A 27,597-nucleotide genomic window follows, 5' to 3' on the forward strand; every position below is an offset into this window, starting at 1 on the left:
TTGTTGTTTATATATGTTTAAACTCATATTTTTCGATAAACACTGGAACAATCTCTTTCATTATCTATTTATCAGTTGGTTGTTTTCTCGATTTAAATAAAAAAACGAAATATAAATAAGTATAAAGTTTTAGACTTGAGCTAATAATCACTAATGTTTTTGTTTTTGGCGGTAAATCGTGATATTTTTCTTCTAAAATGATTGAATATTATTTTTTTCCGTTTTCTGATCCAAAAGACGAAACTAGAAAATAAATCAACATTTAAATTGCTTTTCATTGACGACTAAATGTAAACTATAAAGCTCATAAATATTTATTATTATTTATATTATTCAGAAATTTTTCTAAAAGTAAAAATCTTTTCCTACATTTCATCTCCACAGAAAATGAAGACAAACACAAAAACAACACAAAGTGAGTGAGGCGGGAGGAGGAAAATGAAGATTATGAAGACTAGTGTCCACCTGCCACCAGAGGGCGCTGTGAGCCTTCAGACGGCAACCTGCAAGGGCCATAAAACCTCCTCCAAAATCTAATATTTGACTCTTGTGGAGTTTTATTCGTGACCGGAGGACTAAAAGAGTTTAAAAGAGCGCAGGATGGTTTTTGGTTATTATATTTTATGTTATATCAGAAAATCACAACCACCTGATTCTTCTTGAAATAAGTCACCAAAGCCCAGAAATCCAGTTCAGGAAAACCAAACGTTCCCAAAAATTAAGAAAACAGAAGAAAAAAGAATCGACCGACAGGTCTAAAAAAAGATATTTAAAAAGAGTTTAAACATATTTACTGAGTTTAAAACACAACACAGGAGGGATCAGGTCTACACACACACTGCATGGTAGATTCATCTAAAATGACGTATTTAAAGATATTGATTTAGATTAAAGTAAAGTACTATTTCTCTTCAAAGAGTTTAAAGCCCCGCCTACCTGCGCGTGAGCTTGGAGGTGAGCTTGGAGAAGAGGTTGCTGGTTCCCCGGCTGCGTGTCTGTGACAGCGGCGTGGCGTCGTGCGACAGCGTGGGCGAAGCCGGCGGCCCGTTGTAGGTCGCCGTGCGGCGGTCCCTCAGCTGGCCGCCGTGGAACGTGCTGCGGCTCGCCGTGCCGCGCGGGAAGCGGAGGCGGTCCGGTGTCGTGGCGTTGGCCACGCTGGTGATGGACGCCACCGGGTTCCTCTGGACGCCGGGCGACACCTCCACGGTGCTGAGGAGGAGGAGGAAAAGGAGAAGGAGGGAGATGATGAGGAAGAGGAGGAAGAGGAAAAGGTTGCAACGATGACATCGTGGTTTCTAACGATGACATCGTGGTTTCCATTCTTCTTGTTGACGTTGTAAACAAACCATCTCTCACCTGTTCTCCTTCCCGTTGGGGATGATTGACAGGCGGTCCGTGTTGTTTCTGTCGCTGCACACGTATGTGTTCCTCCGGGTCATCCCCGCCGATGCCGGGTCACTCTGAGAGAGTCACATGATCAGAATGACGTAACAATAACTTTATGGCGTGACCCTCTGAGGCCTTAACACTCACGCTCGGCCCGGTGGTCGTGGCTCCTTTCCTGCGGTCGGGGATGTCGGCCTTGTTGGGGTTGTTGGCGTTGCCCAGCAGGGGGCTGGGGGGCGGAGCCACGCGGCTCCCCGGGGGGGCAGGCTTACGCAGCTGGACTCCTCCCTCCTCCTTAGAGCTGCTCTCTGTGGTGGTGGTCTGACTCCTCTTTGGATGAGACACCCCAGGGGGGGCGTTGGGACCAACTGGAGGGAGGGAGGAGAGGGAGGGAGAGAGGGAGGAAGAGGGAGAAAGTGAGGGAGGAAGAGGGAGAGAGAGATTGAGGGTATATTTGAGTCCATCTGTTTATACTTTTGGTAAAACTCTTTAACCCTTGTGTTGCCTTAGGGTCATTTTGACCCGAATCAATATTACACCCTCCCCCCGCCTTAGGATTAATTTGACCCCATTCAATGTTTAATGTCGGTGTTCTTTCGGTAGTCAACAAACAAACATAAAGTGCCTCACACTTAAACTTGGTAAACAATATTAATTCTAATAATTTTCTGGAGGTTTTAATTGCTGGCGTCAAATTGAACCCAAAGGGTAAAATATGTTAGTAAATATAAAGGTAACAGGAGGGTGAAACATTGAATCGGGTCAAAATGACCCAAAGGCGGGGGGAGGGTGTAATATTGATTCGGGTCAAAATGACCCTAAGGCAACACAAGGGTTAAAGTCTTTTCATCTGAAATGAGATGAACTACTTCTGACTCAATGGCATGAAGATAAATTCATCTTCTCCTCCCTGACCCTGGACCTTGGTCCTCGGAGGAGGTGTTCACCCTGCTCCTCCCCCCTGACCCTGGACCCTGGTCCTCGGAGGAGGTGCTCACTCTGCTCGCTGTAGCGCCGCTGCTTGTGGGAGGAGGAGCTCCTCTGGACCTTCAGGGGCGACTGGCCGCTGACCTCACTGCTGGGCCGAGGCCTCGCCACGGAGAGGCTGGAGGAGGAGTCACTGGGAGACACCTGGACACAGTCCAGGTACAGGTGTGATACAGGTACAGGTACAACAGTACAGGTAGATACACAGTACTAGTACACGGTGTACTCCTCCACCAGGTGTGCGGTACCTCGGAGGCCTTCCGGGCCAGCAGCAGGTAGGTGGCGGTGAACTCGTCGTACTTCATCTTGGCCAGAGACTCCTGGATCTCCTCCAGGTTGTACCCCATCCCCACCATCACATCTGGAGAGACACCACCATATGAATACACCACCACATCATATTAATCCACCACCACCATCATATGAATACACCACCACCATCATATGAATACACCACCACATCATATGAATACACCACATCATGTGAATACACCATCATCATATGAATACACCACATCATGTGAATACACCATCATCATATGAATACACCACCACATCCCTCTCTTTGTCTTTCTTTCTCTCCCTTTCTCTCCCCCCCCCCCCCCCTCTCTCTCATCCATGTTTCAGGCTCTTCACCAGCTGCTGAAGAAAAATATCTTTTTTGGGATGCGTTATGTAACGTTGGTCACAGCTCAGACAGCTGGCGGCTCTTAAAGGTACAGTAACATCCTCAGGTTCATTAAACATCTGCATCCGTTAAGAGATTAATTAACACAAGATTCACGATTCATATTCACTTAATTAAAAAGATTATGCACGGAGACTCCACGACCAAGAGCCTCCTCCACATTAGTCTCCTCTCTATCATTTAGTATTGCCTTTATGTGTAAGATGATAATAAAAGACTAAATTACTGTATTATTTATTTGAATAAAGATGTCATTATTCAGGTTCGGGGGTTCCTCGTGAAGCTCTTCCTCTGGAAGCTCTTCTTCTTCTCCTCTTTTTAGTCTTCTTCGTTCAGGGTGACAGATGTGTAGACGGCCAACTAGCTTTTACATAAGACTCCCAGGACACATGTGTGTGTGTGTGTGTGTTGGGGGGGGGCCTCAGCGGCAGCTCCCGTTTATTTATTCATCATCACGTTTCATCTTTTACTTTTAAAGCTCTTCTGCTTTGAGTTTTGGGCTGCGACCCGTTGACGTTGAGACGCCTCGCGAATGTCTCATAGCACAATGTTTACGTAATCAGTAGAAGAAGAAAGAAGGAACGTCGTGTTTACCGATTTTCTTCTGGTCCGTGATGTCCAGCTCGGGCTCCGTGTACGGCTTCAGCTCGTCTTCCTCAAAGCCTGCGTTGATCCATCGGTCCTTCATGATCTGCTGCAGAGGAAAAGTCACTGAGGCTGAGCTTCATGGATTCAAGTTGAACAGTGTTATTATATTTTATTATATTTAAATTAAACTATTATTATATTTTGTTGTCCTTTTATTGTATTTAAGTTGAACAATATTATTATAGTTTATTATATTTAAGTTTAACAATATTATTATATTTAAGTTTAACAATATTATTAGATATTGTTGTGATTTTATTATATTTAAGTTTAACAATATTATTAGATATTGTGATTTTATTATATTTAAGTTAAAAAAATATTATTATATTTGATTGTATTTAAGTTGTACAATATTATTATATTTGATTGTATTTAAGTTGTACACTATTATTATATTTTATTATATTTAAGTTGAACAATATTATTATATTTTATTGTATTTAAGTTGGAAAATATTATTATATTTTATTTTATTTAAGTTGAACAATATTATTATATTTTATTGTATTTAAGTTGGACAATATTTTACTTTACTTAAAGACTCCACTGAGACCTGAACCCTCGATAAAAGACAGTTTGGGTTTGAACACAAGAAAGGAGATTATGCATTTTTCATGGTTACGACATCAGAAAGGAGGAGTAGGAGGAGGAGGAAGAGGAGGAGGAGGACTGAGGTATATTTACGTTGTCCGTGTCCTGCTTCACCTCCAGAGTTCCCCTCTTGGACGGGTTGAGCACCAGGAAGCGCTTCAGGAGGTTCTCGCAGTCCGTGGACATGTAGAAGGGGATGCGGTACTTCCCCCGCAGGACGCGCTCACGCAGCTCCTGCAGGAGGAGGAGGCATTTTTATTAAATATATATATGACGTTTTTTTTACTTAATATATATATATTTAATATATTTATTTATTTATTAAAAAAATATTTTTTATATATATATTTTTAAATAAATATTATTTATCAAAGAAAGATTATATATATATATATATACAAAAAAAATATTTTTTATAAATATATTTTTTCTTATTATTTAAGTGTATATATAAATATTTATATTTAAGAAAAAGATATGTATATATATATATATAAAATGATCATAGATTAAGAAAAAAAAATTATCAGTCGATGAATTAAAATAAAATAAACTTAAATACACAATTCATGCAAGAAGAAGAATATATAAACTAATATATAAAATAAGTGTAAGAGGTCAAGAGCGGTACCTCCTGTTCTCTAGGACACACAGGAGGAGGAATCTTCTTCTCTGAAGCTCCTCGTATATTCATCCTATTCTTAGTACTACATTAATATTTTACATGTATTACTCTTGAAGTCCCTGTGACACTCCACCTTGAGTTTCTACAGCCCAGTGAGGACCCACCTTGAGGTTCTGGCCATCGAAGGGCAGAGAGCCGCTGACCAGCGTGTAGAGGATGACGCCCAGGCTCCACACGTCCACCTCCGGCCCGTCGTACTTCTTCCCCTGGAACAGCTCGGGCGCCGCGTATGGCGGCGAGCCGCAGAACGTGTCCAGCTTGTTGCCCATCATGAACTCGTTGCTGAAGCCGAAGTCGGCGATCTTGATGTTCATGTCGGCGTCCAGGAGCAGGTTCTCCGCCTGGGAGGGAGGGGATATTTATAAATATGTAAACAAATCTCCTTTGATCTGCACTAATACAATTACAAGCCAGGTTTAATGAGCCTGTAGAACATTTGGCATGACTTTTTTTTAAAACTTTAGTTATTATTAGAGATGCATCGATCAGGTTTTTTGGTGCCGATCACCGATCACTGAAATCAGTATCTGCCGATCCGATAATACCGATCACGGTGTCGATTGAAGCATTCTATTTATTGTGTAGCATTATTGCCTAGGACTATGAGGAAATACATATAGAAAGCACCTCAAACATTAAAGAAATTACAGATTTCTTTAACCATTTAGGACTTTTACTTTGAAAAATGTCCTAATTGATACATTAAAATTGTTTGATTGCTATTGTAGGGGATTTCAGATATGTATGGAACACATCTGCATCATTCATTTCCTGGAACTCTTGGGGAAATCTATTTACAGGACTTTTTTTAACATACAAAAGTCTGACTTATTTTTATAAACTCTTCCTTGGTACAGTAAAAATGTTTTAATGTTAGCATAATTTAAGCTAAATCTCAGAAACGATCTATAAAGATACAAAATCAGTTCATTGTTTACTTTTATATGTTCGTGTTTGATTTGTCGACATCTTATTTTGAAAAACGGATGTTGTTTCACGTGGTTCTTTCCGCTAACTTTGCAAAACCGGATGTTGTCACTTAAATCCTTCCGCTAACTTTATCAAAACCCTCGTGCGCTCCCGATCGAATGCGTTTACCGTAAACATCAGTCTATAGGGGCTCAGACATGTGAGAGTCGGCTGAGTTGACCCAGTGATTCAACTCGGGGGACGGGGACGCCGCTCGGTGGTGAGGATCCCCTCGTGGACCTCTGACCTCTGCGGCCCTCGCCGGGCGCATCGTCTCGTTGCGATGCACTGTGATTGAAACGTCTCTGATAGTTCTCGCAGATATTACGTCATCTGATCGGCCAAGTTTGATCGGCCGTTTTGAGAACACTGATCAAAACCGATAATGGGAATATCGGCCGATATGGATCGGCGCCGATCAGATCGGTGCATCCCTAGTTATTATTTAATTTGTTGACTTTGTTTTGTTTTACCATTTATTTTGTTTACTTTGGTTTGTTTTACTATTTATTTTGTTTACTTTAGTTTGTTTTACCATATATTTATTTAGTTTTACCGTTTATTTTGTTTACTTTGGTTTGTTTTACTATTTATTGATCTACTGGAGCAACGTATCCATATTTTACTCATTTAATTAGTTCAGGAATAGTTTGATTTGCTCAGAGAAACTCGTTACAGGCTTCAAATCCTCGAATAAAAGATATTTGATTCATGATAAGCAGCAAATATTCTTATTTACAAAGTTGGAATCAGATATTTTGGGCCTTGATTTGAGTTTAAATAATTATCTATTACATTGATGAAGAATGTATTATTTAAATGAGAATGATCTAATAAAAGCAGCCGGCGTCTCCTTGAGAACGAAGACGAAGACTCAAAACCATCTGCTCAACTCAGCTGGAGGCCAGAGAGGAAGAAGAGGAGGAAGATGAAGAGAAAGAATAAAAGGAAAAAGAGAAAGCGGAAGAAGAAGAAAAGGAAGAAGAAGAGAAGGAAGTGTTCTACCTCCAAATTGAGGTTATTGACCTCCAGAGAACACGGAGGGTTGCCCCATTGCATTGTGGGTCGGCGGTGAACTCACCTTCAGGTCTCTGTGAACGATGTGCTTCTGGTGGCAGTACTGCACCGCAGACACTATCTGAGGGGGGGAGTACATGTATGTTAAAGGAGGAGGAGGAGGTGGAGGGAGGTAGAAAAGGAGGTAGATGAGGAAGACGAGGATGAGCAACAGGTGGAGGGAGATGAGGAGGAGGAAGAATATGAGAAGGAAGAGCAGGAGGAAGAGCAGGAGGAAGAGGAGATGTGGTCCAGACAGGAAAGATCAAACGCAGGACATTTATTGAATGACATTATGTACTAAATGATGACGTCATGCTGTATTGAAGAAGACTAGAGATGGAAACCATTGCAACGCTGGTCGCTGGTGAAGATTTTTTTTTTTTTATTAATGGAGAAGCGCTCTTAATGAATTGAAGTAAAAGGGTTGCGTTCAAGAGTGAAACGAGACGGGATTTAAAGAAGCAGATGAGAAGGTCTGAATGACTTGAGGGGAAAGCTCTGGTACCTGTCTGAACTTAGCCCGCGCCTCCTTCTCCTTCATCCGTCCATGTGCAACCAGGTAGTCAAACACTTCTCCTGCAGAGAGAGGGAGGGTGTGGAGAGAGAGGGAGAGCAGTGAGTCAGAGACTAAGAAGATAAACCAGATGAAACTCGACAACTCGAGGAAACCAGACGAGAATAACTTCACGATGAACTTTCTTCCAGCAGCCGTGAGCTGCGAGGGCGTTTAGCTGGAAGTATTGAGGAGAGCTCGGCGCCAGAGACCCCCCTCCTCCTCCTCCTCCTCCCCGCCCACTCCTCCAGCCAGAAACGTGACTACGCTCGCGGTGCTAATTGAACTCGAGTGGCTAGAGGAGCGAAAACATGAACTAAACTAGAATGGGCACTCGGTAGAGCGCATACCTTCGCATATCACAAGATTTGGCATTGAATTATGAACATGTTGGCATTAGTTGCATGCCAATTGGACAAAAATGTATCGTGCTATGGTAAAAAAAAAGATGTTGACCTTTCCATGACCTTGACCTTGACCTTTGACCCGATTGATCCCAAAATCTAATCAAATGGTCCCCGGATAATAACCAATCATCCCACCAAATTTCATGCGATTCAAGAAGATGTTGACCTGTTCATGACCTTTGACCTTGAACTTTGACCCGATCGATCCCAAAATCTAATCAACTGGTCCCCGGATAATAACCAATCATCCCACCAAATTTCATGCGATTCGGTTCAATACTTTTTGAGTTTTGCGAATAACACGCATACAAATAAATAAATAAACTAGAATGGGCACTCGGTAGAGCGCATACCTTCGCATATCACAAGATTGGGCATTGAATTATGAACATTTTGGCATTAGTTGCATGCCAATTGGACAAAAATGTATCGTGCTATGGTAAAAAAAAGAGTTTGACCTTTCCATGACCTTGACCTTTGACCCGATTGATCCCAAAATCTAATCAAATGGTCCCCGGATAATAACCAATCATCCCACAAAATTTCATGCGGTTCGGTTCAATACTTTTTGAGTTCTGCGAAAGATTTTGACCTGTTCATGACCTTTGACCTTTGACCCGATCGATCCCAAAATCTAATCAACTGGTCCCCGGATAATAAACAATCATCCCACCAAATTTCATGCGATTCGGTTCAATACTTTTTGAGTTTTGCGAATAACACGCATACAAATAAATAAATAAATAAATAAACTAGAACGGGCACTCGGTAGAGCGCATACCTTCGCATATCACAAGATTGGGCATTGAATTATGAACATTTTGGCATTAGTTGCATGCCAATTGGACAAAAATGTATCGTACTATGGTAAAAAAAAAGATGTTGACCTTTCCATGACCTTGACCTTGACCTTTGACCCGATTGATCCCAAAATCTAATCAAATGGTCCCCGGATAATAACCAATCATCCCACCAAATTCCATGTGATTCAAGAAGATCTGACCTGTTCATGACCTTTGACCCGATCGATCCCAAAATCTAATCAAATGGTCCCCGGATAATAACCAATCATCCCACAAAATTTCATGCGATTCGGTTCAATACTTTTTGAGTTCTGCGAAAGATTTTGACCTGTTCATGACCTTTGACCTTTGACCCGATCGATCCCAAAATCTAATCAACTAGTCCCCGGATAATAAACAATCATCCGACCAAATTTCATGCGATTCGGTTCAATACTTTTTGAGTTCTGCGAAAGATTTTGACCTGTTCATGACCTTTGACCTTGACCTTTGACCCGATCGATCCCAAAATCTAATCAACTGGTCCCCGGATAATAACCAATCATCCCACCAAATTTCATGCGATTCGGTTCAATACTTTTTGAGTTCTGCGAAAGATTTTGACCTGTTCATGACCTTTGACCTTTGACCCGATCGATCCCAAAATCTACTCAACTGGTCCCCGGATAATAAACAATCATCCCACCAAATTTCATGCGATTCGGTTCAATACTTTTTGAGTTTTGCGAATAACACGCATACAAATAAATAAATAAACTAGAACGGGCACTCGGTAGAGCGCATACCTTCGCATATCACAAGATTGGGCATTGAATTATGAACATTTTGGCATTAGTTGCATGCCAATTGGACAAAAATTTATCGTGCTATGGTAAAAAAAAAGATTTTGACCTTTCCATGACCTTGACCTTGACCTTTGACCCGATTGATCCCAAAATCTAATCAAATGGTCCCCGGATAATAACCAATCATCCCACCAAATTCCATGTGATTCAAGAAGATCTGACCTGTTCATGACCTTTGACCCGATCGATCCCAAAATCTAATCAAATGGTCCCCGGATAATAACCAATCATCCCACAAAATTTCATGCGATTCGGTTCAATACTTTTTGAGTTCTGCGAAAGATTTTGACCTGTTCATGACCTTTGACCTTTGACCCGATCGATCCCAAAATCTAATCAACTGGTCCCCGGATAATAAACAATCATCCGACCAAATTTCATGCGATTCGGTTCAATACTTTTTGAGTTCTGCGAAAGATTTTGACCTGTTCATGACCTTTGACCTTGACCCGATCGATCCCAAAATCTAATCAACTGGTCCCCGGATAATAACCAATCATCCCACCAAATTTCATGCGATTCGGTTCAATACTTTTTGAGTTTTGCGAATAACACGCATACAAATAAATAAATAAACTAGAATGGGCACTCGGTAGAGCGCATACCTTCGCATATCACAAGATTGGGCATTGAATTATGAACATTTTGGCATTAGTTGCATGCCAATTGGACAAAAATGTATCGTGCTATGGTAAAAAAAGAGTTTGACCTTTCCTTGACCTTGACCTTTGACCCGATTGATCCCAAAATCTAATCAAATGGTCCCCGGATAATAACCAATCATCCCACAAAATTTCATGCGATTCGGTTCAATACTTTTTGAGTTCTGCGAAAGATTTTGACCTGTTTATGACCTTTGACCTTTGACCCGATCGATCCCAAAATCTAATCAACTGGTCCCCGGATAATAAACAATCATCCCACCAAATTTCATGCGATTCGGTTCAATACTTTTTGAGTTTTGCGAATAACACGCATACAAATAAATAAATAAATAAACTAGAACGGGCACTCGGTAGAGCGCATACCTTCGCATATCACAAGATTGGGCATTGAATTATGAACATTTTGGCATTAGTTGCATGCCAATTGGACAAAAATGTATCGTGCTATGGTAAAAAAAAAGATTTTGACCTTTCCATGACCTTGACCTTGACCTTTGACCAGATTGATCCCAAAATCTAATCAAATGGTCCCCGGATAATAACCAATCATCCCACCAAATTCCATGTGATTCAAGAAGATCTGACCTGTTCATGACCTTTGACCTTGACCTTTGACCCGATCGATCCCAAAATCTAATCAACTGGTCCCCGGATAATATACAATCATCCCACCAAATTTCATGCGATTCGGTTCAATGCTTTTTGAGTTATGCGAAAGATTTTGACCTGTTCATGACCTTTGACCTTTGATCCGATCGATCCCAAAATCTAATCAACTGGTCCCCGGATAATAAACAATCATCCCACCAAATTTCATGCGATTCGGTTCAATACTTTTTGAGTTCTGCGAAAGATTTTGACCTGTTCATGACCTTTGACCCGATCGATCCCAAAATCTAATCAACTGGTCCCCGGATAATAAACAATCATCCCACCAAATTTCAAGCGATTCGGTTCAATACTTTTTGAGTTTTGCGAATAACACGCATACAAATAAATAAATAAATAAATAATAGGGCTGTGAAACGATTAACATTTTTAATCGGGTTAATCACAGGTTTTTGTGGATTAATCATGATTAATCACATATTACCGATATTCTCGGTATATTTTGTGAGAACATAGAGATTTATGACAAAAGACGGATATATACATTTATACATTCTTCTATACAATGGTGCTGCAACTCAGCAGTTATTTAGCAGTTTTCTTCCATATGGAACATTAATACAACTTCATCCTAAACAGAATGTTTAACCCTCCTGTTGCCTTTCGGGTCAATTTGACCCCATTCAATGTTTAATGTCGGTGTTCTTTGGGGTCAATTTGACCCCAGGCTGTTTTTCACTGTGTCAAACATAAGAAATATCAACTTTTTTATTTATTTAAAGGGCTATTTAGGTAGTCAACAAACAAACATAAAGTACCTCACACTTAAACTTGGGAAGCAATATTAATTCTAATAATTTTCTGGAGGTTTTAATTGCTGGGGTCAAATTGACCCCGAGGGTAAAATATGTTAGTAAATGTAAAGGTAACAGGAGGGTTAAACAGAACATTTTTCTCTTGTTTGTCAACCATTAAATCCACCATGATACAATCTAAAGGCCTCTAGTCTTCCTCTAGCAGCTGCTGAGGCAAACTGACTGTGTGGGTTTTCTTCATGAACTGGGCCGTGATGAAAGGGACGGCGGGACACCGCTGCAAAGCTGAAACCTCACCGCCCGGACAGGTGGACAGATTGACAAGTGACTTTTTTTGCTCGGTCCCGATGCGCGCACGGAGCTCTGTGGCGCGAGACGGAGATCGATAAGTGTTAACGCGACGAAGAGACAGAAATGACATGCTGCTGTGGAGATACGATCAACAACAGACGTTTAGTTTAATAAAAGAACAAAGACGTGCTATAGAGAACATGTCAGGGGCGGGCCAATCTTTTAATGTCATGCGATCTACCACACTACGCGCGATCGACTGGCAGGTCGCGATCGACGTGTTGAGACCCTGATCTACAGGAAGTAAAAGTCGTAACAAGGTTTCCGTAGGTGAACCTGCGGAAGGATCATTACCGATGAACAGACCGTCTGCATGAGAGCGGACAGAGTTCAGATTGAAGTGGTGGATTGGAAGCTCATTTTGCAAGTGACTTTTTTTTCGTCCCGACGACCAACAACAGACGGATTGGAAGCTCATTCTGCGCATGCGTTAAATGCGTTTTTTTTAAAAAACTAGTTAAACCTGTAATTGAATTAACTGAGTTAACGCGTTATTTTTCACAGCACTAATAAATAAATAAATACACGGCGATCAAAACATAACCTTCCGCATTTTCAATGCGAAGGTAACTAAACAACAACACTAAGGTACAACCAGCATGTTAACGTCAGCGTGCTAACGTCAGCGTGCCAATGTCAGCATGTTAACGTCAGCGTGCTAACGTCAGCGTGCCAATGTCAGCATGTTAACGTCAGCGTGCTAACGTCAGCGTGTTAACGTCAGCGTGCTAACGTCAGCGTGTTAACGTCAGCGTGTTAACGTCAGCGTGTTAACGTCAGCGTGTTAACGTCAGCGTGTTAACGTCAGCGTGTTAACGTCAGCGTGTTAACGTCAACGTGCTAACGCCAGCGTGTTAACGCCAGCGTGTTAACGCCAGCGTGTTAACGTCAGCGTGTTAACGTCAGCGTGTTAACGTCAGCGTGCTAACGTCAGCGTGTTAACGTCAGCGTGCTAACGTCAGCGTGTTAACGTCAGCGTGTTAACGTCAGCGTGTTAACGTCAACGTGCTAACGTCAGCGTGTTAACGTCAGCGTGTTAACGTCAGCGTGCAGTCAGCCTGTTAACGCCAGCGTGTTAACGTCAGCGTGTTAACGACAACGTGCTAACGTCAGCCTGTTAACGTCAGCGTGTTAACGTCAACGTGCTAACGTCAGCGTGTTAACGCCAGCGTGTTAACGCCAGCGTGTTAACGTCAGCGTGCTAACGCCAGCGTGTTAACGCCAGCGTGTTAACGCCAGCGCAGCTAACGCCAGCGTGTTAACGCCAGCGTGTTAACGCCAGCGTGTTAACGCCAGCGTGTTAACGCCAGCGTGTTAACGCCAGCGTGTTAACGCCAGCGTGTTAACGCCAGCGTGCTAACGCCAGCGCAGTTAACGCCAGCGTGTTAACGCCAGCGTGTTAACGCCAGCGTGTTAACGCCAGCGTTAACGCCAGCGTGTTAACGCCAGCGTGTTAACGCCAGCGTGTTAACGCCAGCGTGTTAACGCCAACGCAGCAACCAGCGTGTTAACGCCAGCGCGTTAACGCCAGCGTGTTAACGCCAGCGTGTTAACGCCAGCGTTAACGCCAGCGTTAGCGTCAGCGTTAACGCCAGCGTGTTAACGCCAGCGTGTTAGCGCCAGCGTGTTAACGCCAGCGTGTTAACGCCAGCGTGTTAACGCCAGCGTGTTAACGCCAGCGTGTTAACGCCAGCGTGTTAACGCCGTCGCCAGCGTGTTAACGCCAGCGTCAGCAGCGTTAACGCCAGCGTGTTAACGCCAGCGTGTTAACGCCAGCGTGTTAACGCCAGCGCGTTAACGCCAGCGTGTTAACGCCAGCGTGCTAACGCCAGCGTGTTAACGCCAGCGTGTTAACGCCAGCGCAGTTAACGCCAGCGTGTTAACGCCAGCGTGTTAACGCCAGCGTGTTAACGCCAGCGTGTTAACGCCAGCGTGTTAACGCCAGCGCAGCTAACGCCAGCGTTAACGTCAGCGTTAACGCCAGCTAACGCCAGCGTTAACGCCAGCGCAGCACGCCAGCGTGTAACGCCAGCGTGTTAACGCCAGCGTGTTAACGCCAGCGCAGTTAACGCCAGCGTGTTAACGCCAGCGTGTTAACGCCAGCGTGTTAACGCCAGCGCAGTTAACGCCAGCGTGTTAACGCCAGCGCGTTAACGCCAGCGTGCTAACGCCAGCGTGTTAACGCCAGCGTGTAACGCCAGCGTGTTAACGCCAGCGCAGTTAACGCCAGCGTGTTAACGCCAGCCGCGTTAACGCCAGCGTGTTAACGCCAGCGCGTGTTAACGCCAGCGTGTTAACGCCAGCGTTAACGCCAGCGTGTTAACGCCAGCGTGTTAACGCCAGCGTGTTAACGCCAGCGTGTTAACGCCAGCGTGTTAACGCCAGCGTGTTAACGCCAGCGTGTTAACGCCAGCGCAGTTAACGCCAGCGTGCAACGCCAGCGTTAACGCGTCAGCGTTAACGCCAGCGCGTTAACGCCAGCGTGTTAACGCCAGCGTGCAGCGTTACGCCAGCGTGTTAACGCCAGCGTGTTAACGTCAGCGTGTTAACGTCAGCGTGTTAACGTCAGCGTGCTAACGTCAGCGTGTTAACGTCAGCGTGTTAACGTCAGCGTGTTAACGTCAGCGTGTTAACGTCAGCGTGTTAACGTCAGCGTGTTAACGTCAGCGTGTTAACGTCAGCGTGTTAACGTCAGCCTGTTAACGTCAGCGCGTTAACGTCAGCGTGTTAACGTCAGCGTGTTAACGTCAGCGTGTTAACGTCAGCGTGTTAACGTCGCCAGCGTCGCAGTTAACGTCAGCGTGTTAACGTCAGCGTGTTAACGTCAGCGTGTTAACGTCAGCGTGCTAACGTCAGCGTGTTAACGTCAGCGTGTTAACGTCAGCGTGTTAACGTCAGCGCGTTAACGTCAGCCTGTTAACGTCAGCGTGTTAACGTCAGCGTGCAGCAACGCCAGCGTGTTAACGCCAGCGTGTTAACGCCAGCGTGTTAGCAGCGCATAACGCCAGCGTGTTAACGCCAGCGTGTTAACGCCAGCGTGTTAACGCCAGCGTGTTAACGCCAGCGCTAACGCCAGCGTGTTAACGCCAGCGTTAACGTCAGCGTGCTAACGTCAGCGTGTTAACGTCAGCGTGTTAACGTCAGCGTGTTAACGTCAGCGTGTTAACGTCAGCGTGTTAACGTCAGCGTGCTAACGTCAGCGTGCTAACGTCAGCGTGTTAACGTCAGCGCGTTAACGTCAGCGCGTTAACGTCAGCGTGCTAACGTCAGCGTGTTAACGTCAGCGTGCTAACGTCAGCGTGTTAACGTCAACGTGCTAACGTCAGCGCGTTAACGTCAGCCTGTTAACGTCAGCGTGTTAACGTCAGCGTGTTAACGTCAGCGTGTTAACGTCAGCGTGTTAACGTCAGCGTGCTAACGTCAGCGTGTTAACGTCAGCGTGTTAACGTCAGCGTGCTAACGTCAGCGTGTTAACGTCAGCGTGTTAACGTCAGCGTGTTAACGTCAGCGTGTTAACGTCAGCGTGTTAACGTCAGCGTGCTAACGTCAGCCTGTTAACGTCAGCGCGTTAACGCCAACGTGTTCACGTCAGCCTGTTAACGTCAGCGTGTTAACGCCAGCGCAGTTAACGCCAGCGTGTTAACGCCAGCGCGTTAACGCCAGCGTGTTAACGCCAGCGTCAGCCTGTTAACGTCAGCGTGTTAACGTCAGCCTGTTAACGTCAGCGTGTTAACGTCAGCGCGTTAACGTCAGCCTGTTAACGTCAGCGTGTTAACGTCAGCGTGTTAACGTCAGCCTGTTAACGTCAGCGTGTTAACGTCAGCGTGTTAACGTCAGCGTGTTAACGTCAGCGTGTTAACGTCAGCGTGTTAACGTCAGCGTGCTAACGTCAGCGTGTTAACGTCAGCCTGTTAACGTCAGCGTGTTAACGCCAGCGTTAACGCCAGCGTGTTAACGCCAGCGTGTTAACGCCAGCGTGTTAACGCCAGCGTGTTAACGCCAGCGTGTTAACGCCAACGCGTGTTAACGCCAGCGTGTTAACGCCAGCGTGTTAACGCCAGCGTGTTAACGCCAGCGTGTTAACGCCAGCGTGTTAACGCCAGCGTGTTAACGCCAGCGTGTTAACGCCAGCGCAGTAACGCCAGCCTGTTAACGCCAGCGTGTTAACGCCAGCGTGTTAACGCCAGCGCAGTTAACGCCAGCGTGTTAACGCCAGCGTGTTAACGCCAGCGTGCTAACGTCAGCGTTAACGCCAGCGTTAACGCCAGCCTGTTAACGCCAGCTGTTAACGCCAGCGTGTTAACGCCAGCGTGTTAACGCCAGCGTGCACGCCAGCGTGTTAACGCCAGCGTGTTAACGCCAGCGTGTTAACGCCAGCCTGTTAACGCCAGCGTGTTAACGCGCAGCGCGTGTTAACGCCAGCTGTTAACGCCAGCGTGTTAACGCCAGCGTGTTAACGCCAGCGTGTTAACGCCAGCGTGTTAACGCCAGCGTGTTAACGCCAGCGTGTTAACGCCAGCGTGTTAACGCCAGCGTGTTAACGTCAGCGTGTTAACGTCAGCGCGTTAACGTCAGCCTGTTAACGTCAGCGTGTTAACGTCAGCGTGCTAACGTCAGCGCGTTAACGTCAGCCTGTTAACGTCAGCATGTTAACGTCAGCCTGTTAACGTCAGCGTGTTAACGTCAGCGCGTTAACGTCAGCCTGTTAACGTCAGCGTGTTAACGTCAGCGTGTTAACGTCAGCGTGTTAACGTCAACGTGCTAACGTCAGCCTGTTAACGTCAGCCTGTTAACGTCAGCGTGTTAACGTCAGCGTGCTAACGTCAGCGCGTTAACGTCAGCCTGTTAACGTCAGCGTGTTAACGTCAACGTGCTAACGTCAGCGTGTTAACGTCAGCGTGTTAACGTCAGCGTGTTAACGTCAGCCTGTTAACGTCAGCGTGTTAACGTCAGCGTGTTAACGTCAGCGTGCTAACGTCAGCGTGCTAACGTCAGCGTGTTAACGTCAGCGTGCTAACGTCCTCTGGGGACCATGCAGTGTAATGTCGGTCTGGACCAGAGAACCAACCAGACATCACCGCCGGAAAACATGTAAAATCCAAGATGGCCGCAATGCTAACTCCTCAGTGGCAGGACAGAAACCGTCCTGCTCCTCCTTTGATCATTTATTATTTTTGTGTCTGGATTTAATTGGAAGGGAACTTTCTTTAGTGCCTTCATGGGCCGGAAGGAGTTAGAGAAGGACTCAAGGACACAGCCTAGGAGTTAGAGAACGACTCAAGGACACGGCCTAGCAGTTAGCGTTCAGGGCAGAAGAGTTCAGCTCACCTCCGCTGGCGTACTCCATCACCAGGTAGAGCGTCCTCTCCGTCTCTATCACCTCAAACAGCTTGACTACAGGAGGAGGAGGAGGGGAAACAGGAGGAAGAACAAGAAGAGGAGGAGAGAGTAAATGATGAGTTCATTATGTTAAAGATCGTCATAAGTTAATGAACACATTTTCCAACAGGTTACCTCACGGTGCGTTGAAGGTACTCATTGTTCCTCAGGTCATACGAGTACTTTCATATGGAAATGTCTCCACATTCATTTAAATTAATAAATATAACAAAACATAAGCAGCAATAAAAAAATCCTCCAAGCTGTAAAGAAGTGTGTGTTGTTCATATATATATATATATAATAAAATATAATATAAAGTGACCACCTCCTCATATTGTGAGAATAACTAGAGAACTAAATGAATACATTAAAAAAGAACTGAAACAAACTGATGAAATACAGGCTCATGTGACCAGGAACCCCAAAGGTCAAAGGTCAGGGAGCCTGTAGTCCAGACGGTTCATATTCAAACACGTTGAAGTCTGAAATCTCACTTACCGATATTTGGATGATTCAAAATCTTCATTATTCTAACTTCTCTGAAGAGCTGAGATGAAAAAGAGAGAAACGTTAGTTACACACACTCACACACATCAGTTCACTTACATTATCTTTAGAAACTTCCGTTTCATTTTATAATATTGCAAAAGAAATAAAAGCACAAATTATTTGAGAAAAGTCCAAAAGATATACTATACGTTGTTTAATTAATAATTAATCAGCAACAACTATGAGGATCAATTAAATATTAAAATCTATTATCAGGAGAACTTCCTAACTGATTTCATTAAAAAATGAATAAATAAATAAATATATATTTATATTTATTTATTTAAGTCATGACTCAAAAAGTATTGAGGTTCAATTCAGAGTAATATTCCGACATGTGTTCTCTTACATGACGGCTCTTAAATAATTGTTTGTATACTTTTCTTGTTCATATTAATAATTATTTATATTAATAAGAGTTTATAATGCTCTGCAGTTCTTTCTTTTTTAAAATATTTTTTTATTTTTCGTTTTAGGATAGTATCTTAATTTATAAAGTATACATCAGCACAGGTGTAGTATTCAATATATACCATCCAGTCTTTCAAATTAAATAACATTGAACATTTTAGGGAGAGTGTACATACAAACAGAGAAATACATCAGACAAGGGGGAGACTAGGGAGGGATAGAGGTCGGAGAGGTTTCCTAAACTAGAGCAGCGTTGCAGGGTCATTCATTTATTATCTCCACAGGATCTGTCCGTATTGGATTTGCATATTTCACCCACTTGTCCCAGAGTTGAATAAACATACTTCTCTGAAGGCGGAGGGAGAAGGTGATCCTTTCCATAGCATAGATGTCATTTACTATGTCTATCCACTCCTGAATCGTGGGGGGCTCAGGAAGCAGCCAGCGTCTGGTGAGCGCTTTTTTACAAGCGGTTATTAAAATGCCAAACATGTATTTATCTTGTCGCCCTGTTTGAAAATCAAATTTTCCGAAGAATAAAGTTGCAAATTCCAGGGGCAAGTCAGTGTTAAGTATGATTTCCAATATTTGATGAAAGTCTGCCCAGAAAGGCCTTATGACAGGGCACTCCCAAAATATGTGCCAGTGATTTGCTTCTTGAGCCCCACACCGTCTCCAACATGTGGCATCCCCTCCCGCGAAGCGTGCCTTCTGCTTCGGTGTAATAAAGAAACGAATAACACACTTCCATGCAAATTCCCGCCATATATGAGAGTTGGTACATTTCCATTGGAATTTACACACATCTAACCAGTCTTCGTTGGATATTGAGAGGTTGCCATCTCTTTCCCATTTTTCCTTTACATATACTGCAGTGTGGGATTTTTTTGTCATAAGGCCCTTGTAGGATTTAGAGATAATACCTCCGTTTGATTCGTTTTGGTAGGCACCGAGAAATATTCTTAGTATTGGTTCATCAAGGTCTATTGTATTTCTAATGTTATGTTCGAAATGGTTGCTTATCTGGAGATATCTATAAAAATCAGATTTTTCAAGACGATATTTTTCCCTTTGGTGTTCAAAGTTCTTTAGTTGTCCTTTATCTGTCAAAGAATAGTATGTCGTTATACCTTTTGGGATCCAAGATTTAAATCTATGATCCATTTCATTTGGTTTGAACCCCGGATCATAGGCACACCATTGAAGTATTTGTAGTTTATGATCTAGTTTATATTCTCTTTTTATCATGTTCCAGATTTTTAAATTGAATTTGATCCATGGGTTTTGTAAATTGTCTATAAGTTTTCCCAGGTTTTTGTGTGCTAATACTGCTTGAATTGGGGGGTCATTCATAATAGAGAGTTCAATATCTTTCCACCTGGCGCAATAAGATGGGGTACACATGTTATTTAAGGGTTTAATCTGAACAACATAGAAGTAATTTTTAAAGTTGGGTAGAGCCATTCCTCCTTCTTCTTTTGGAAGTTGTAGTTTTAAATTTAATCCTTGGTTTTTTCCCTTGCCAGATAAATCTTGAAATGATTTTATCCAATTCAGAGAATTGTTTCGGGGGAATTTCTACAGGGAGTGCTTGAAATAGGAACAGATATCGTGGGAGAATGTTCATTTTTACAGAGTCAATTCTATGGGTTAATCCGAGGAAAGAAATAGAGTTCCATCGATATGTATCTTCTTTAATTTTTGTTGTGAGAGGAGTGTAGTTTATCTCTGCCAATGTTGAGATATCTCTTGGTAGGTGTATTCCTAGGTATTTCAAGGACTTCTGGTCCCAGTTAAGGTGGAATTTATCTTTAATGTGTTTAGGGGGTGTACAATTAAAGGTCAAGATTTGTGTTTTTTGTAGGTTTAATTTATATCCTGCATATCTACCAAAAGTTTTTAACAGGTTCATTAATTCAAGAAGGGAGTTAGAGGGGGTAGTTAAGTAAATCAGGATATCGTCAGCATACAGGGCCACTTTGTGGTCTGATCCATTTAAACAAATGCCTTTAATGCTTTCTGTCTGTCTTATCCATTGCGCCAGAGGCTCTATATAGAGGGCAAAAAGCAGTGGAGAGATTGGGCATCCCTGTCTTGTTCCGCGCTCTAATATAATGGTGTCCGAGAGATATCCATTTATTTTAATCCAGGCCAAGGGTTTAGTATATAGTGTACGAATGCCTTTAATGAAAGTGTCGTGCATGCCAAGTCGTTCAAGGACTTTATATAGGAAAGGCCAGCTCACTGAATCAAAGGCCTTCTCAGCATCCAGACTGACTCGGTAGGCTTCAAGATTGTTCTGTTGGATGTGGTTTAGTATGTGCAGCGATCGCCTGATGTTATCGTGAGTTTGTCTTTGTGAGATAAAGCCAGTCTGGTCATTATGTATAATTTGGGGGAGGGTCTGTTCCAGTCTTTTGGCCAGGATGGCTGTATATAATTTGTAGTCAGCATTCAACACTGAAATTGGTCTATAAGATCCACATTCTAGTTTATCTTTTCCTTCTTTGTGAATAACAGAGATCACTGCCTCACTCCGAGATGGGGGCATCTTGGCATCTTTTAGGGTTATATTGCAGGCCCTAAGGAGGTTTGATATTAGCTCAAATCAAAATGTCTTGTACCACTCCGAAGGGAAGCCATCCGGACCAGGTGATTTATTGGTTTTAAGTCTGGAGATGGCGCTGTTTAGTTCTGTCTCAGTTATCGCTGCTGTTAATATCTGATTTTGTTCTTCTGATAGTTCAGGGAGATTGAGAGACTTGAGGAATTCGCTAATTTGTTGTTCGCCCTCTAGTTGTGGTTGTGTGTATAGAAAGTTGTAGTATTTTTTAAAGGTATTTTGCAGTTCATCTTGTTTATAGTGTATAGTTTTAGAAACCGGGTCTCTTATTTTGTATATTGTGCTATCCGCTCGTTGTTTTTGCAGCCTTCTTGCCAAGAGCTTTGTTGATTTTGAGCCCGCCTCATAAAATTTTTGTTTTGTGAATATCATGTTTTTTTCAATTTCCTGTGAGTATAATAGATTTATTTCATTCCTTACTTTCTTAATTTCTGTCAGCAAATTCTTTTTTTGTTCTCTCTTATGGTGTGTCTCAAGATCCTTTAATTCTTTATTAAGGTTTAGTCGTCGTAGTTATTTCTCTTTCTTTTCATGGGCACAGAAATATATAATTCTCCCTCTGATGACTGCCTTCAAGGCATCCCATACTATAGCTGAGTCGACCTCCCCATTATCATTTTCATCCAGAAACATTTTTATTTCCTTTCTCATTTGGGTCTTAAATTTCGGGTTGTTTAAGATACTTGTATTCAACCTCCACAATGTTTTTCTTATTTTATCGCTGATATGCACAGTGCAGGACAGAGGTGCATGGTCAGATAAGTCAATACTACCAATATCACAACTATGCATTCTATGGCGATCTCTCTTTAGCACAAAGAAATAGTCTATCCTTGAGTATGTATCATGGGGGCATGAGTAAAATGTATAGTCACGGCCTGATGGGTAAATATCTCTCCATAGATCTAATATGCCCAGTTCTGTCATTAGAACATTAATATTCCTATGCAACGATGTAGCGGTCATATTTTTTGAAGAGTCTAGTTTTGGGTTAAGACGGATGTTCCAATCTCCACCGCATATGACAATTCCTGGGGCCTCTATCATTAAATCAAATATCTTTCTGTAGAAATTAAAATCACTTCCAGGGGGGGCATAAATGTTACATAAAGTTATTGTAACACCATCTATTTTTCCAGAGACTATTATATATCTCCCCTCCTTATCTGTTACTTTAAAAAGTAGTTCAAATGATACCGTTTGTGATATTAAAATGGCTACGCCTCTCCTACGGCCTGATTTATAAGATGAACAATATACCCTTGAAAACCCCATTCTCTTTAATTTTCCATGCTCTAAAGGGGCGAGGTGTGTCTCTTGTAAGAGCACAACATTCGCCTTTTCCTTTTTGACAATATTTTACTTCTTTTAGCTGGATTCAAGATCCCCTTCACATTAAATGAAATAACCTTAACGGCGTTTCTATTCATAGTTTCAACCATTGATAATCACAGGTGGAACCTCTCCCAATATCTCCGATAACATAAAAGTTGTACACTGAAAACATCTCTCCCAAGGAACAAATTAGGGCTGCAACTAACGATTATTTTGATAATCGATTAATCGGTTGATTATTCTATCGATTAATCGATTAATCGGATAAAAAAACAAAAACACTTTAATTTTCAACCCTTTATTCAAAACAGGGTCCGTACGGTCATGGAAAACCTGGAAAAGTCATGGAATTTTTAAATGGCTATTAGCAGGCCTAGAAAAGTAATTGAAAAAAATAAAATCCCAAAATATTTGGAAAAGTAATGCAAATTTGTTTTATTCAAATTTAATTTACACGGTATATATACGGTATGCTTTGGAATTCTCATTGCTAGTTTAAATACTACATCTTCTTACTTTGTCACGTATAGACAGAGTTTTCACAAAATGTTTAATCATGGAAATTTGGTTTAAAGTCATGGAAAGGTCCTGGAGACCCACTGGTCACCATGGTGATGAACCTGTTCACTGGTCACCATGGTGATGAACCGTCACAAACAGACTGACAGCTTTCCTCTCCTGAGCAGTGGTCCCCATGTGGACCGGCCCCCTGAACAATATCAGAGACGCGTTCCGATTTATTATTTTTTTCACCTGGCCCGCTGCCGTTGAGAGTGCAGTGAGACGCGGAAAAAATGTGAAGTGGTGCTCTTCACAATAAAACATCTTTGTCGCGTCTCGGCCAATCAGCGTTCAGATGTCCACAGCGTTTGGGAAGTTGGGTTACCTTGAATGTTAGTCCGCTACATCTGCTGCTGTCACGCTGCACGGTGTAGCGATACTAACAGAGTACCCGTACATTAAAAACGATGTGATTTAGCTCCGTTAAATGTTGTCTGCACGCGCAGCGCTCACAGCGAGTGGCGTCGTGGTTTATCTCCGTTGCCTTTCTCCATGGAAAAATATTTTCCGCTGTCCGCCACAGAATAAATAACCACGTTTTCTACGTTATACTCTTGTGGAAATGCCACACAGGTCGTGACATGTAGCGCCCTGGTGTCTGGGGTCATAACGTCACCCGGAGGCGCACTTAGCTCCGTGAATGTCTCCGACTACGTGAATGACTTCCGCATCCAGCGCCACGTGAGCAGCAGCAGCCAATTAGATTCATCAACAGAGGAGCAGCTCAGCGCTGATTGGCTCTCACAACGCAGCGTTCAGTCTCTCCTCTCCCTCTCGCTCCGCTCTTGTTTCTCCTGCGCCGCTCTGCGCTCAACTCAACTTTGTTTATACTCCGTGACTTATTGAGCGCCGTAATAATCGCGCGACACAACGAATCGATAATGAAATTCGTTGCCAACTATTTTAATAATCGATTTTTATCGATTTTATCGATTCGTTGTTGCAGCCCTAGAACAAATACACAAAACAGAAAAAAAGGAACGTGAAACAGTTTTTAACGGAAAGTCACCAAAACGGTTTAGAACAGCCGTTTCAGATGTAGAGGCTCATTTCAAATGAGCCTGAGAGGACCTTGGAAAGCCAAAGCCCCCATAAGGGAAAGTCCCACGTTGCGTCGGTGGTGGGGCCCTAAAGTGTGGCCACATGTTAGCCAAAATCCACACAAAATAAACTATGGGTGACAAGTTAATTCACAAGTCCCGACTGTTTTAATTCACCAAAAATATAACTGTAGGAGTAGTTTTTTAAAATGTCATGGCGTACCTCCGGGGGGATAACCAAAAAAAGAAAAGAAAAGAGTATCACTCTGGAGTCCATTACAACTTATCTGTATTTCTCTGAAGAGTCATCTTTGTCCTGTCGTGGGGGATCGTCTTCTGAATTTCTGGAGTTTATCCTTATATTGATGCTGGCGGGGTTTGTTGGGCTGTGTGCCGCCGTCCGCTGCACCGGGCTCCTGGTCGTCACTCCGGTCTTGTCGTCTCCCGGTCACCTGCCAGGTAGACAGGTGCTGGATCTCCTCCTGGTCCGGGGCATCGGAGGATTTCACCACCGTAACTGGAAATCCTCGTGAAGCCATATCTCGTGTCGCTTCTGCAGCATCTTGGAACAGCAGAGTGCCATTATCGTAGAAGACTCGCATCCTTGCTGGGTACGGCGTCTGGAACTTTATTCGTTTTTCTTTCAGGACTTTCTTAGCTTCGGCGTATTCACCGCGTTTCTTCAGCACTTCGGGGGGGAAGTCATGGTCAACGTAGAAGCGGGTGTTGTTGTAGAAGACTTCTTTTTTCTGCCAGGCTCTCCGGAGCACCTCCTCCTTCGTCTGGTAACTCCCGAATATGACCACTATCGACCGGGGCTTTGCCTGCGGGCCGTTGGGCTTAGGTGCCGGTGCTCGGTGTGCCCGTTCTATTCTGAGATCTTTGTCACTGGGGAGGTCGAGTGCGTTTTTTAGCAGGTTATCCAGAAAGCCAGCCATGTCGGTGCCCTCTTTGTCTTCGGGTATTCCGTAAATCCTTAAATTATCCCTACGCGCTCGACCCTCCTGGTTTGTTAGCCTGGCTTCCAGATTAGTTTGGCGCTGCACCAGCCGCCCGATTAGCGTTGACGCTGATCGAAGCACGGTCTCAGCTTCTCCAATTCTCTCCTCTGCTTCGTCCATTCTATCATTTACTCTCTTCAGTTCCTGTGTAATGTCAGTGAGTTGCACCCTGTTATTACATTACATTACATGTCATTTAGCAGACGCTTTTATCCAAAGCGACTTACAATAAGTGCATTTCAACCTAGAGTACAAACTAAGAACAACAAGAATACGGGAAGTAACATTTCCTCAACATAGTCGAACTACAAAAGTACCATAAGTAAGTGCTATCTAAGTGCCACTGAAGTGCTAATCTGTGTTTTAATCCAGATATAGTCGGAAAAGGTGTGTTTTCAGTCTCCGACGGAAGATGTAGAGACTTTCTGCTGTCCTGATGTCAGTGGGGAGCTCGTTCCACCACTGAGGAGCCAGGACAGCAAACAGTCTGGATTTCGAGTGATTAGCTCGAGGTGCAGTAGTCACAAGACGATTGGCTGTTGCCGAGCGGAGCGAACGTGCCGGGGTGTACGGTGTGACCATATCCCGGATGTAGACGGGGCCCGATCCGTCTAGAGCACGGTACGCCAGGACCAGTGTTTTGAAGCGGATGCGGGCAGCCACCGGTAACCAGTGGAGAGAGCGGAGGAGCGGAGTGGTGTGGGTGAATTTCGGGAGGCTGAAGACCAGTCGAGCTGCTGCATTCTGGATGAGCTGCAGGGGTCGGATGGCCTTAGCAGGTAGACCAGCCAGGAGGGAGTTGCAGTAGTCGAGGCGTGAAATGACCAGAGCCTGGATCAGAACCTGCGCCGCCTGCGTTATCCTTTCTGAAGTCCCGGAGTTCGTTGAGAATACTTCGTAGGGTATCCCGGAGCTTTCCTCGTCTTGTGGACCCGGAGAGCTGCCTCGGCTGTCTTGTCCCATTTCGGGATCGTAATCCAGCATTTTTGTGGTCGTCCTACTTCTAGTATTAACCCCTTTCGCCATTAGTAAGCATACATTGCACTGGGGTTGACAAAACTACCGTTTTTTGGGGTTATTTCATAAATCCGTCGGGTTGCTCGAAAATCAAGCTGTCATACTCTCAGTGGCGGAACCGGAAGTCCGAACCTGCAGTTCTTTCTGAATATCTTTATCCTCAGACTGAAGCGACGCCTCGGCACACGGAGCTTGTTTACATTTGATCAAGACTTCGTATGTCACCCTCCCTCTGACCCCCCCCCCCCTCCTCCTCCTCCCTGTAAGACCGTGAGCAGGTTGAATCGACACAGCGAGCGGCAGGAGGAGGAGCAGGAGGAGGTGCAGCAGAGCAGGAGGTGTGAAAATCAAGTATGAAGACCAGAGGCTGGAAATAAAGCTGTGAGCTTCAGAGAGCATCTCCTCGCTAGCCGCCTCTGCAACGCCAACGCTTACATAAGAGGTCAGGGGGGCGGCGCCGCTCTCAGGGAGGAAGACGAGGAGGAAGACGAGGAGCAGAGCAACAAATAAATACAAATAAAAATCTCCACATCCAAAGAAGCTAAAGCAACCGACCGGAGGTCTTCAAATATGAACAGTAGATTGAAGGAAAAAAGAAAATGGGCCATTGTCGTCTGCTTTTGTTCAGGAACAGCCAATCAGAAGAGGGCAGACATGTCTGTAGGTTCAATATGAAGCTACAACCAGCAGCTCAGCAGCTGCTAGCCGCAAAATCACGTCTGAAGCTCCGTGAGCTAAAGCCTTTTATTCCTGGTTCAATGCAGGAAAACAGTTGATTTAATAAAACATTGTGTTTGTGGGATCTTCATGCTAAGCTAACGGAGCGTTGCTAAGCTAACGGAGCGTTGCTAAACTAACAGAGCAATGCTTCACAGTGGATTATCTTCTAACGTGAAGAGAGAGGAGGAGAGGAGAGAGGCAGAAAGGAGGAGAGAGGAGGCTGAGAGGAGGAAAGGAGGAGAAATGAAGAGGAGAGGAGGAAATGAGGAGGAGAAGGAGGAGAGATGAGGAGGAGAGGAGAAAAGGAGGAGAGAGGATGAGAAGGAGCATCCAGACAGCTGCTTCTGTTGTCAGTTCCTCTTGGACGTAAATAAATGCAAAAAGACGGATATACAGGACTGTCTCAGAAAATTAGAATATTGTGATAAAGTTCTTTATTTTCTGTAATGCAATTAAAAAAACAAAAATGTCATGCATTCTGGATTCATTACAAATCAACTGAAATATTGCAAGCCTTTTATTCTTTTAATATTGCTGATTATGGCTTACAGCTTAAGAAAACTCAAACATCCTATCTCTAAATATTAGAATATCATGAAAAAGTATACTAGTAGGGTATTAAACAAATCACTTGAATCGTTTAATTAACTCGAAACACCTGGAAACACATTTTCAAATGTTTGATTTTGTTTTGCTGTTATAAATCTTTTTTTTTACTTGGTCTGAGGAAATATTCAAATTTTATGAGATAGGATTTTAGAGTTTTCTTAAGCTGTAAGCCATAATCAGCAATATTAAAAGAATAAAAGGCTTGCAATATTTCAGTTGATTTGTAATGAATCCAGAATGCATGACATTTTTGTTTTTTTAATTGCATTACAGAAAATAAAGAAC

The 27,597-nt window shown here is 43.5% G+C and overlaps 1 protein-coding gene across 6 annotated transcripts in view; it reads right to left on the reverse strand.

Moving 5' to 3' along the window:
• mark3a (MAP/microtubule affinity-regulating kinase 3a) overlaps positions 1-27,597 on the reverse strand; it is a 36,874-nt gene that overhangs the window by 4,637 nt on the left and 4,640 nt on the right. For all 6 annotated transcript variants that reach the window (XR_008833270.1, XM_056427115.1, XM_056427117.1 and 3 more), the window contains exons 5-16: positions 17,945-17,993; positions 17,393-17,458; positions 7,522-7,592; positions 7,039-7,095; positions 5,093-5,329; positions 4,397-4,537; positions 3,656-3,755; positions 2,622-2,734; positions 2,385-2,517; positions 1,534-1,754; positions 1,357-1,460; positions 937-1,209 (exon numbers count right to left, since the gene is read on the reverse strand). Coding sequence is in view for 5 of the 6 variants with exons in the window: in XM_056427115.1 (XP_056283090.1) it covers positions 937-1,209; positions 1,357-1,460; positions 1,534-1,754; positions 2,385-2,517; positions 2,622-2,734; positions 3,656-3,755; positions 4,397-4,537; positions 5,093-5,329; positions 7,039-7,095; positions 7,522-7,592; positions 17,393-17,458; positions 17,945-17,993 (1,565 nt within the window). In the remaining variant the exon portion in view is untranslated. The remainder of the gene's footprint in view (positions 1-936; positions 1,210-1,356; positions 1,461-1,533; positions 1,755-2,384; positions 2,518-2,621; positions 2,735-3,655; positions 3,756-4,396; positions 4,538-5,092; positions 5,330-7,038; positions 7,096-7,521; positions 7,593-17,392; positions 17,459-17,944; positions 17,994-27,597) is intronic.

The sequence above is a fragment of the Pseudoliparis swirei genome, chromosome 11, assembly GCF_029220125.1.
Source record: "Pseudoliparis swirei isolate HS2019 ecotype Mariana Trench chromosome 11, NWPU_hadal_v1, whole genome shotgun sequence".
Lineage (NCBI taxonomy): Eukaryota > Metazoa > Chordata > Actinopteri > Perciformes > Liparidae > Pseudoliparis > Pseudoliparis swirei.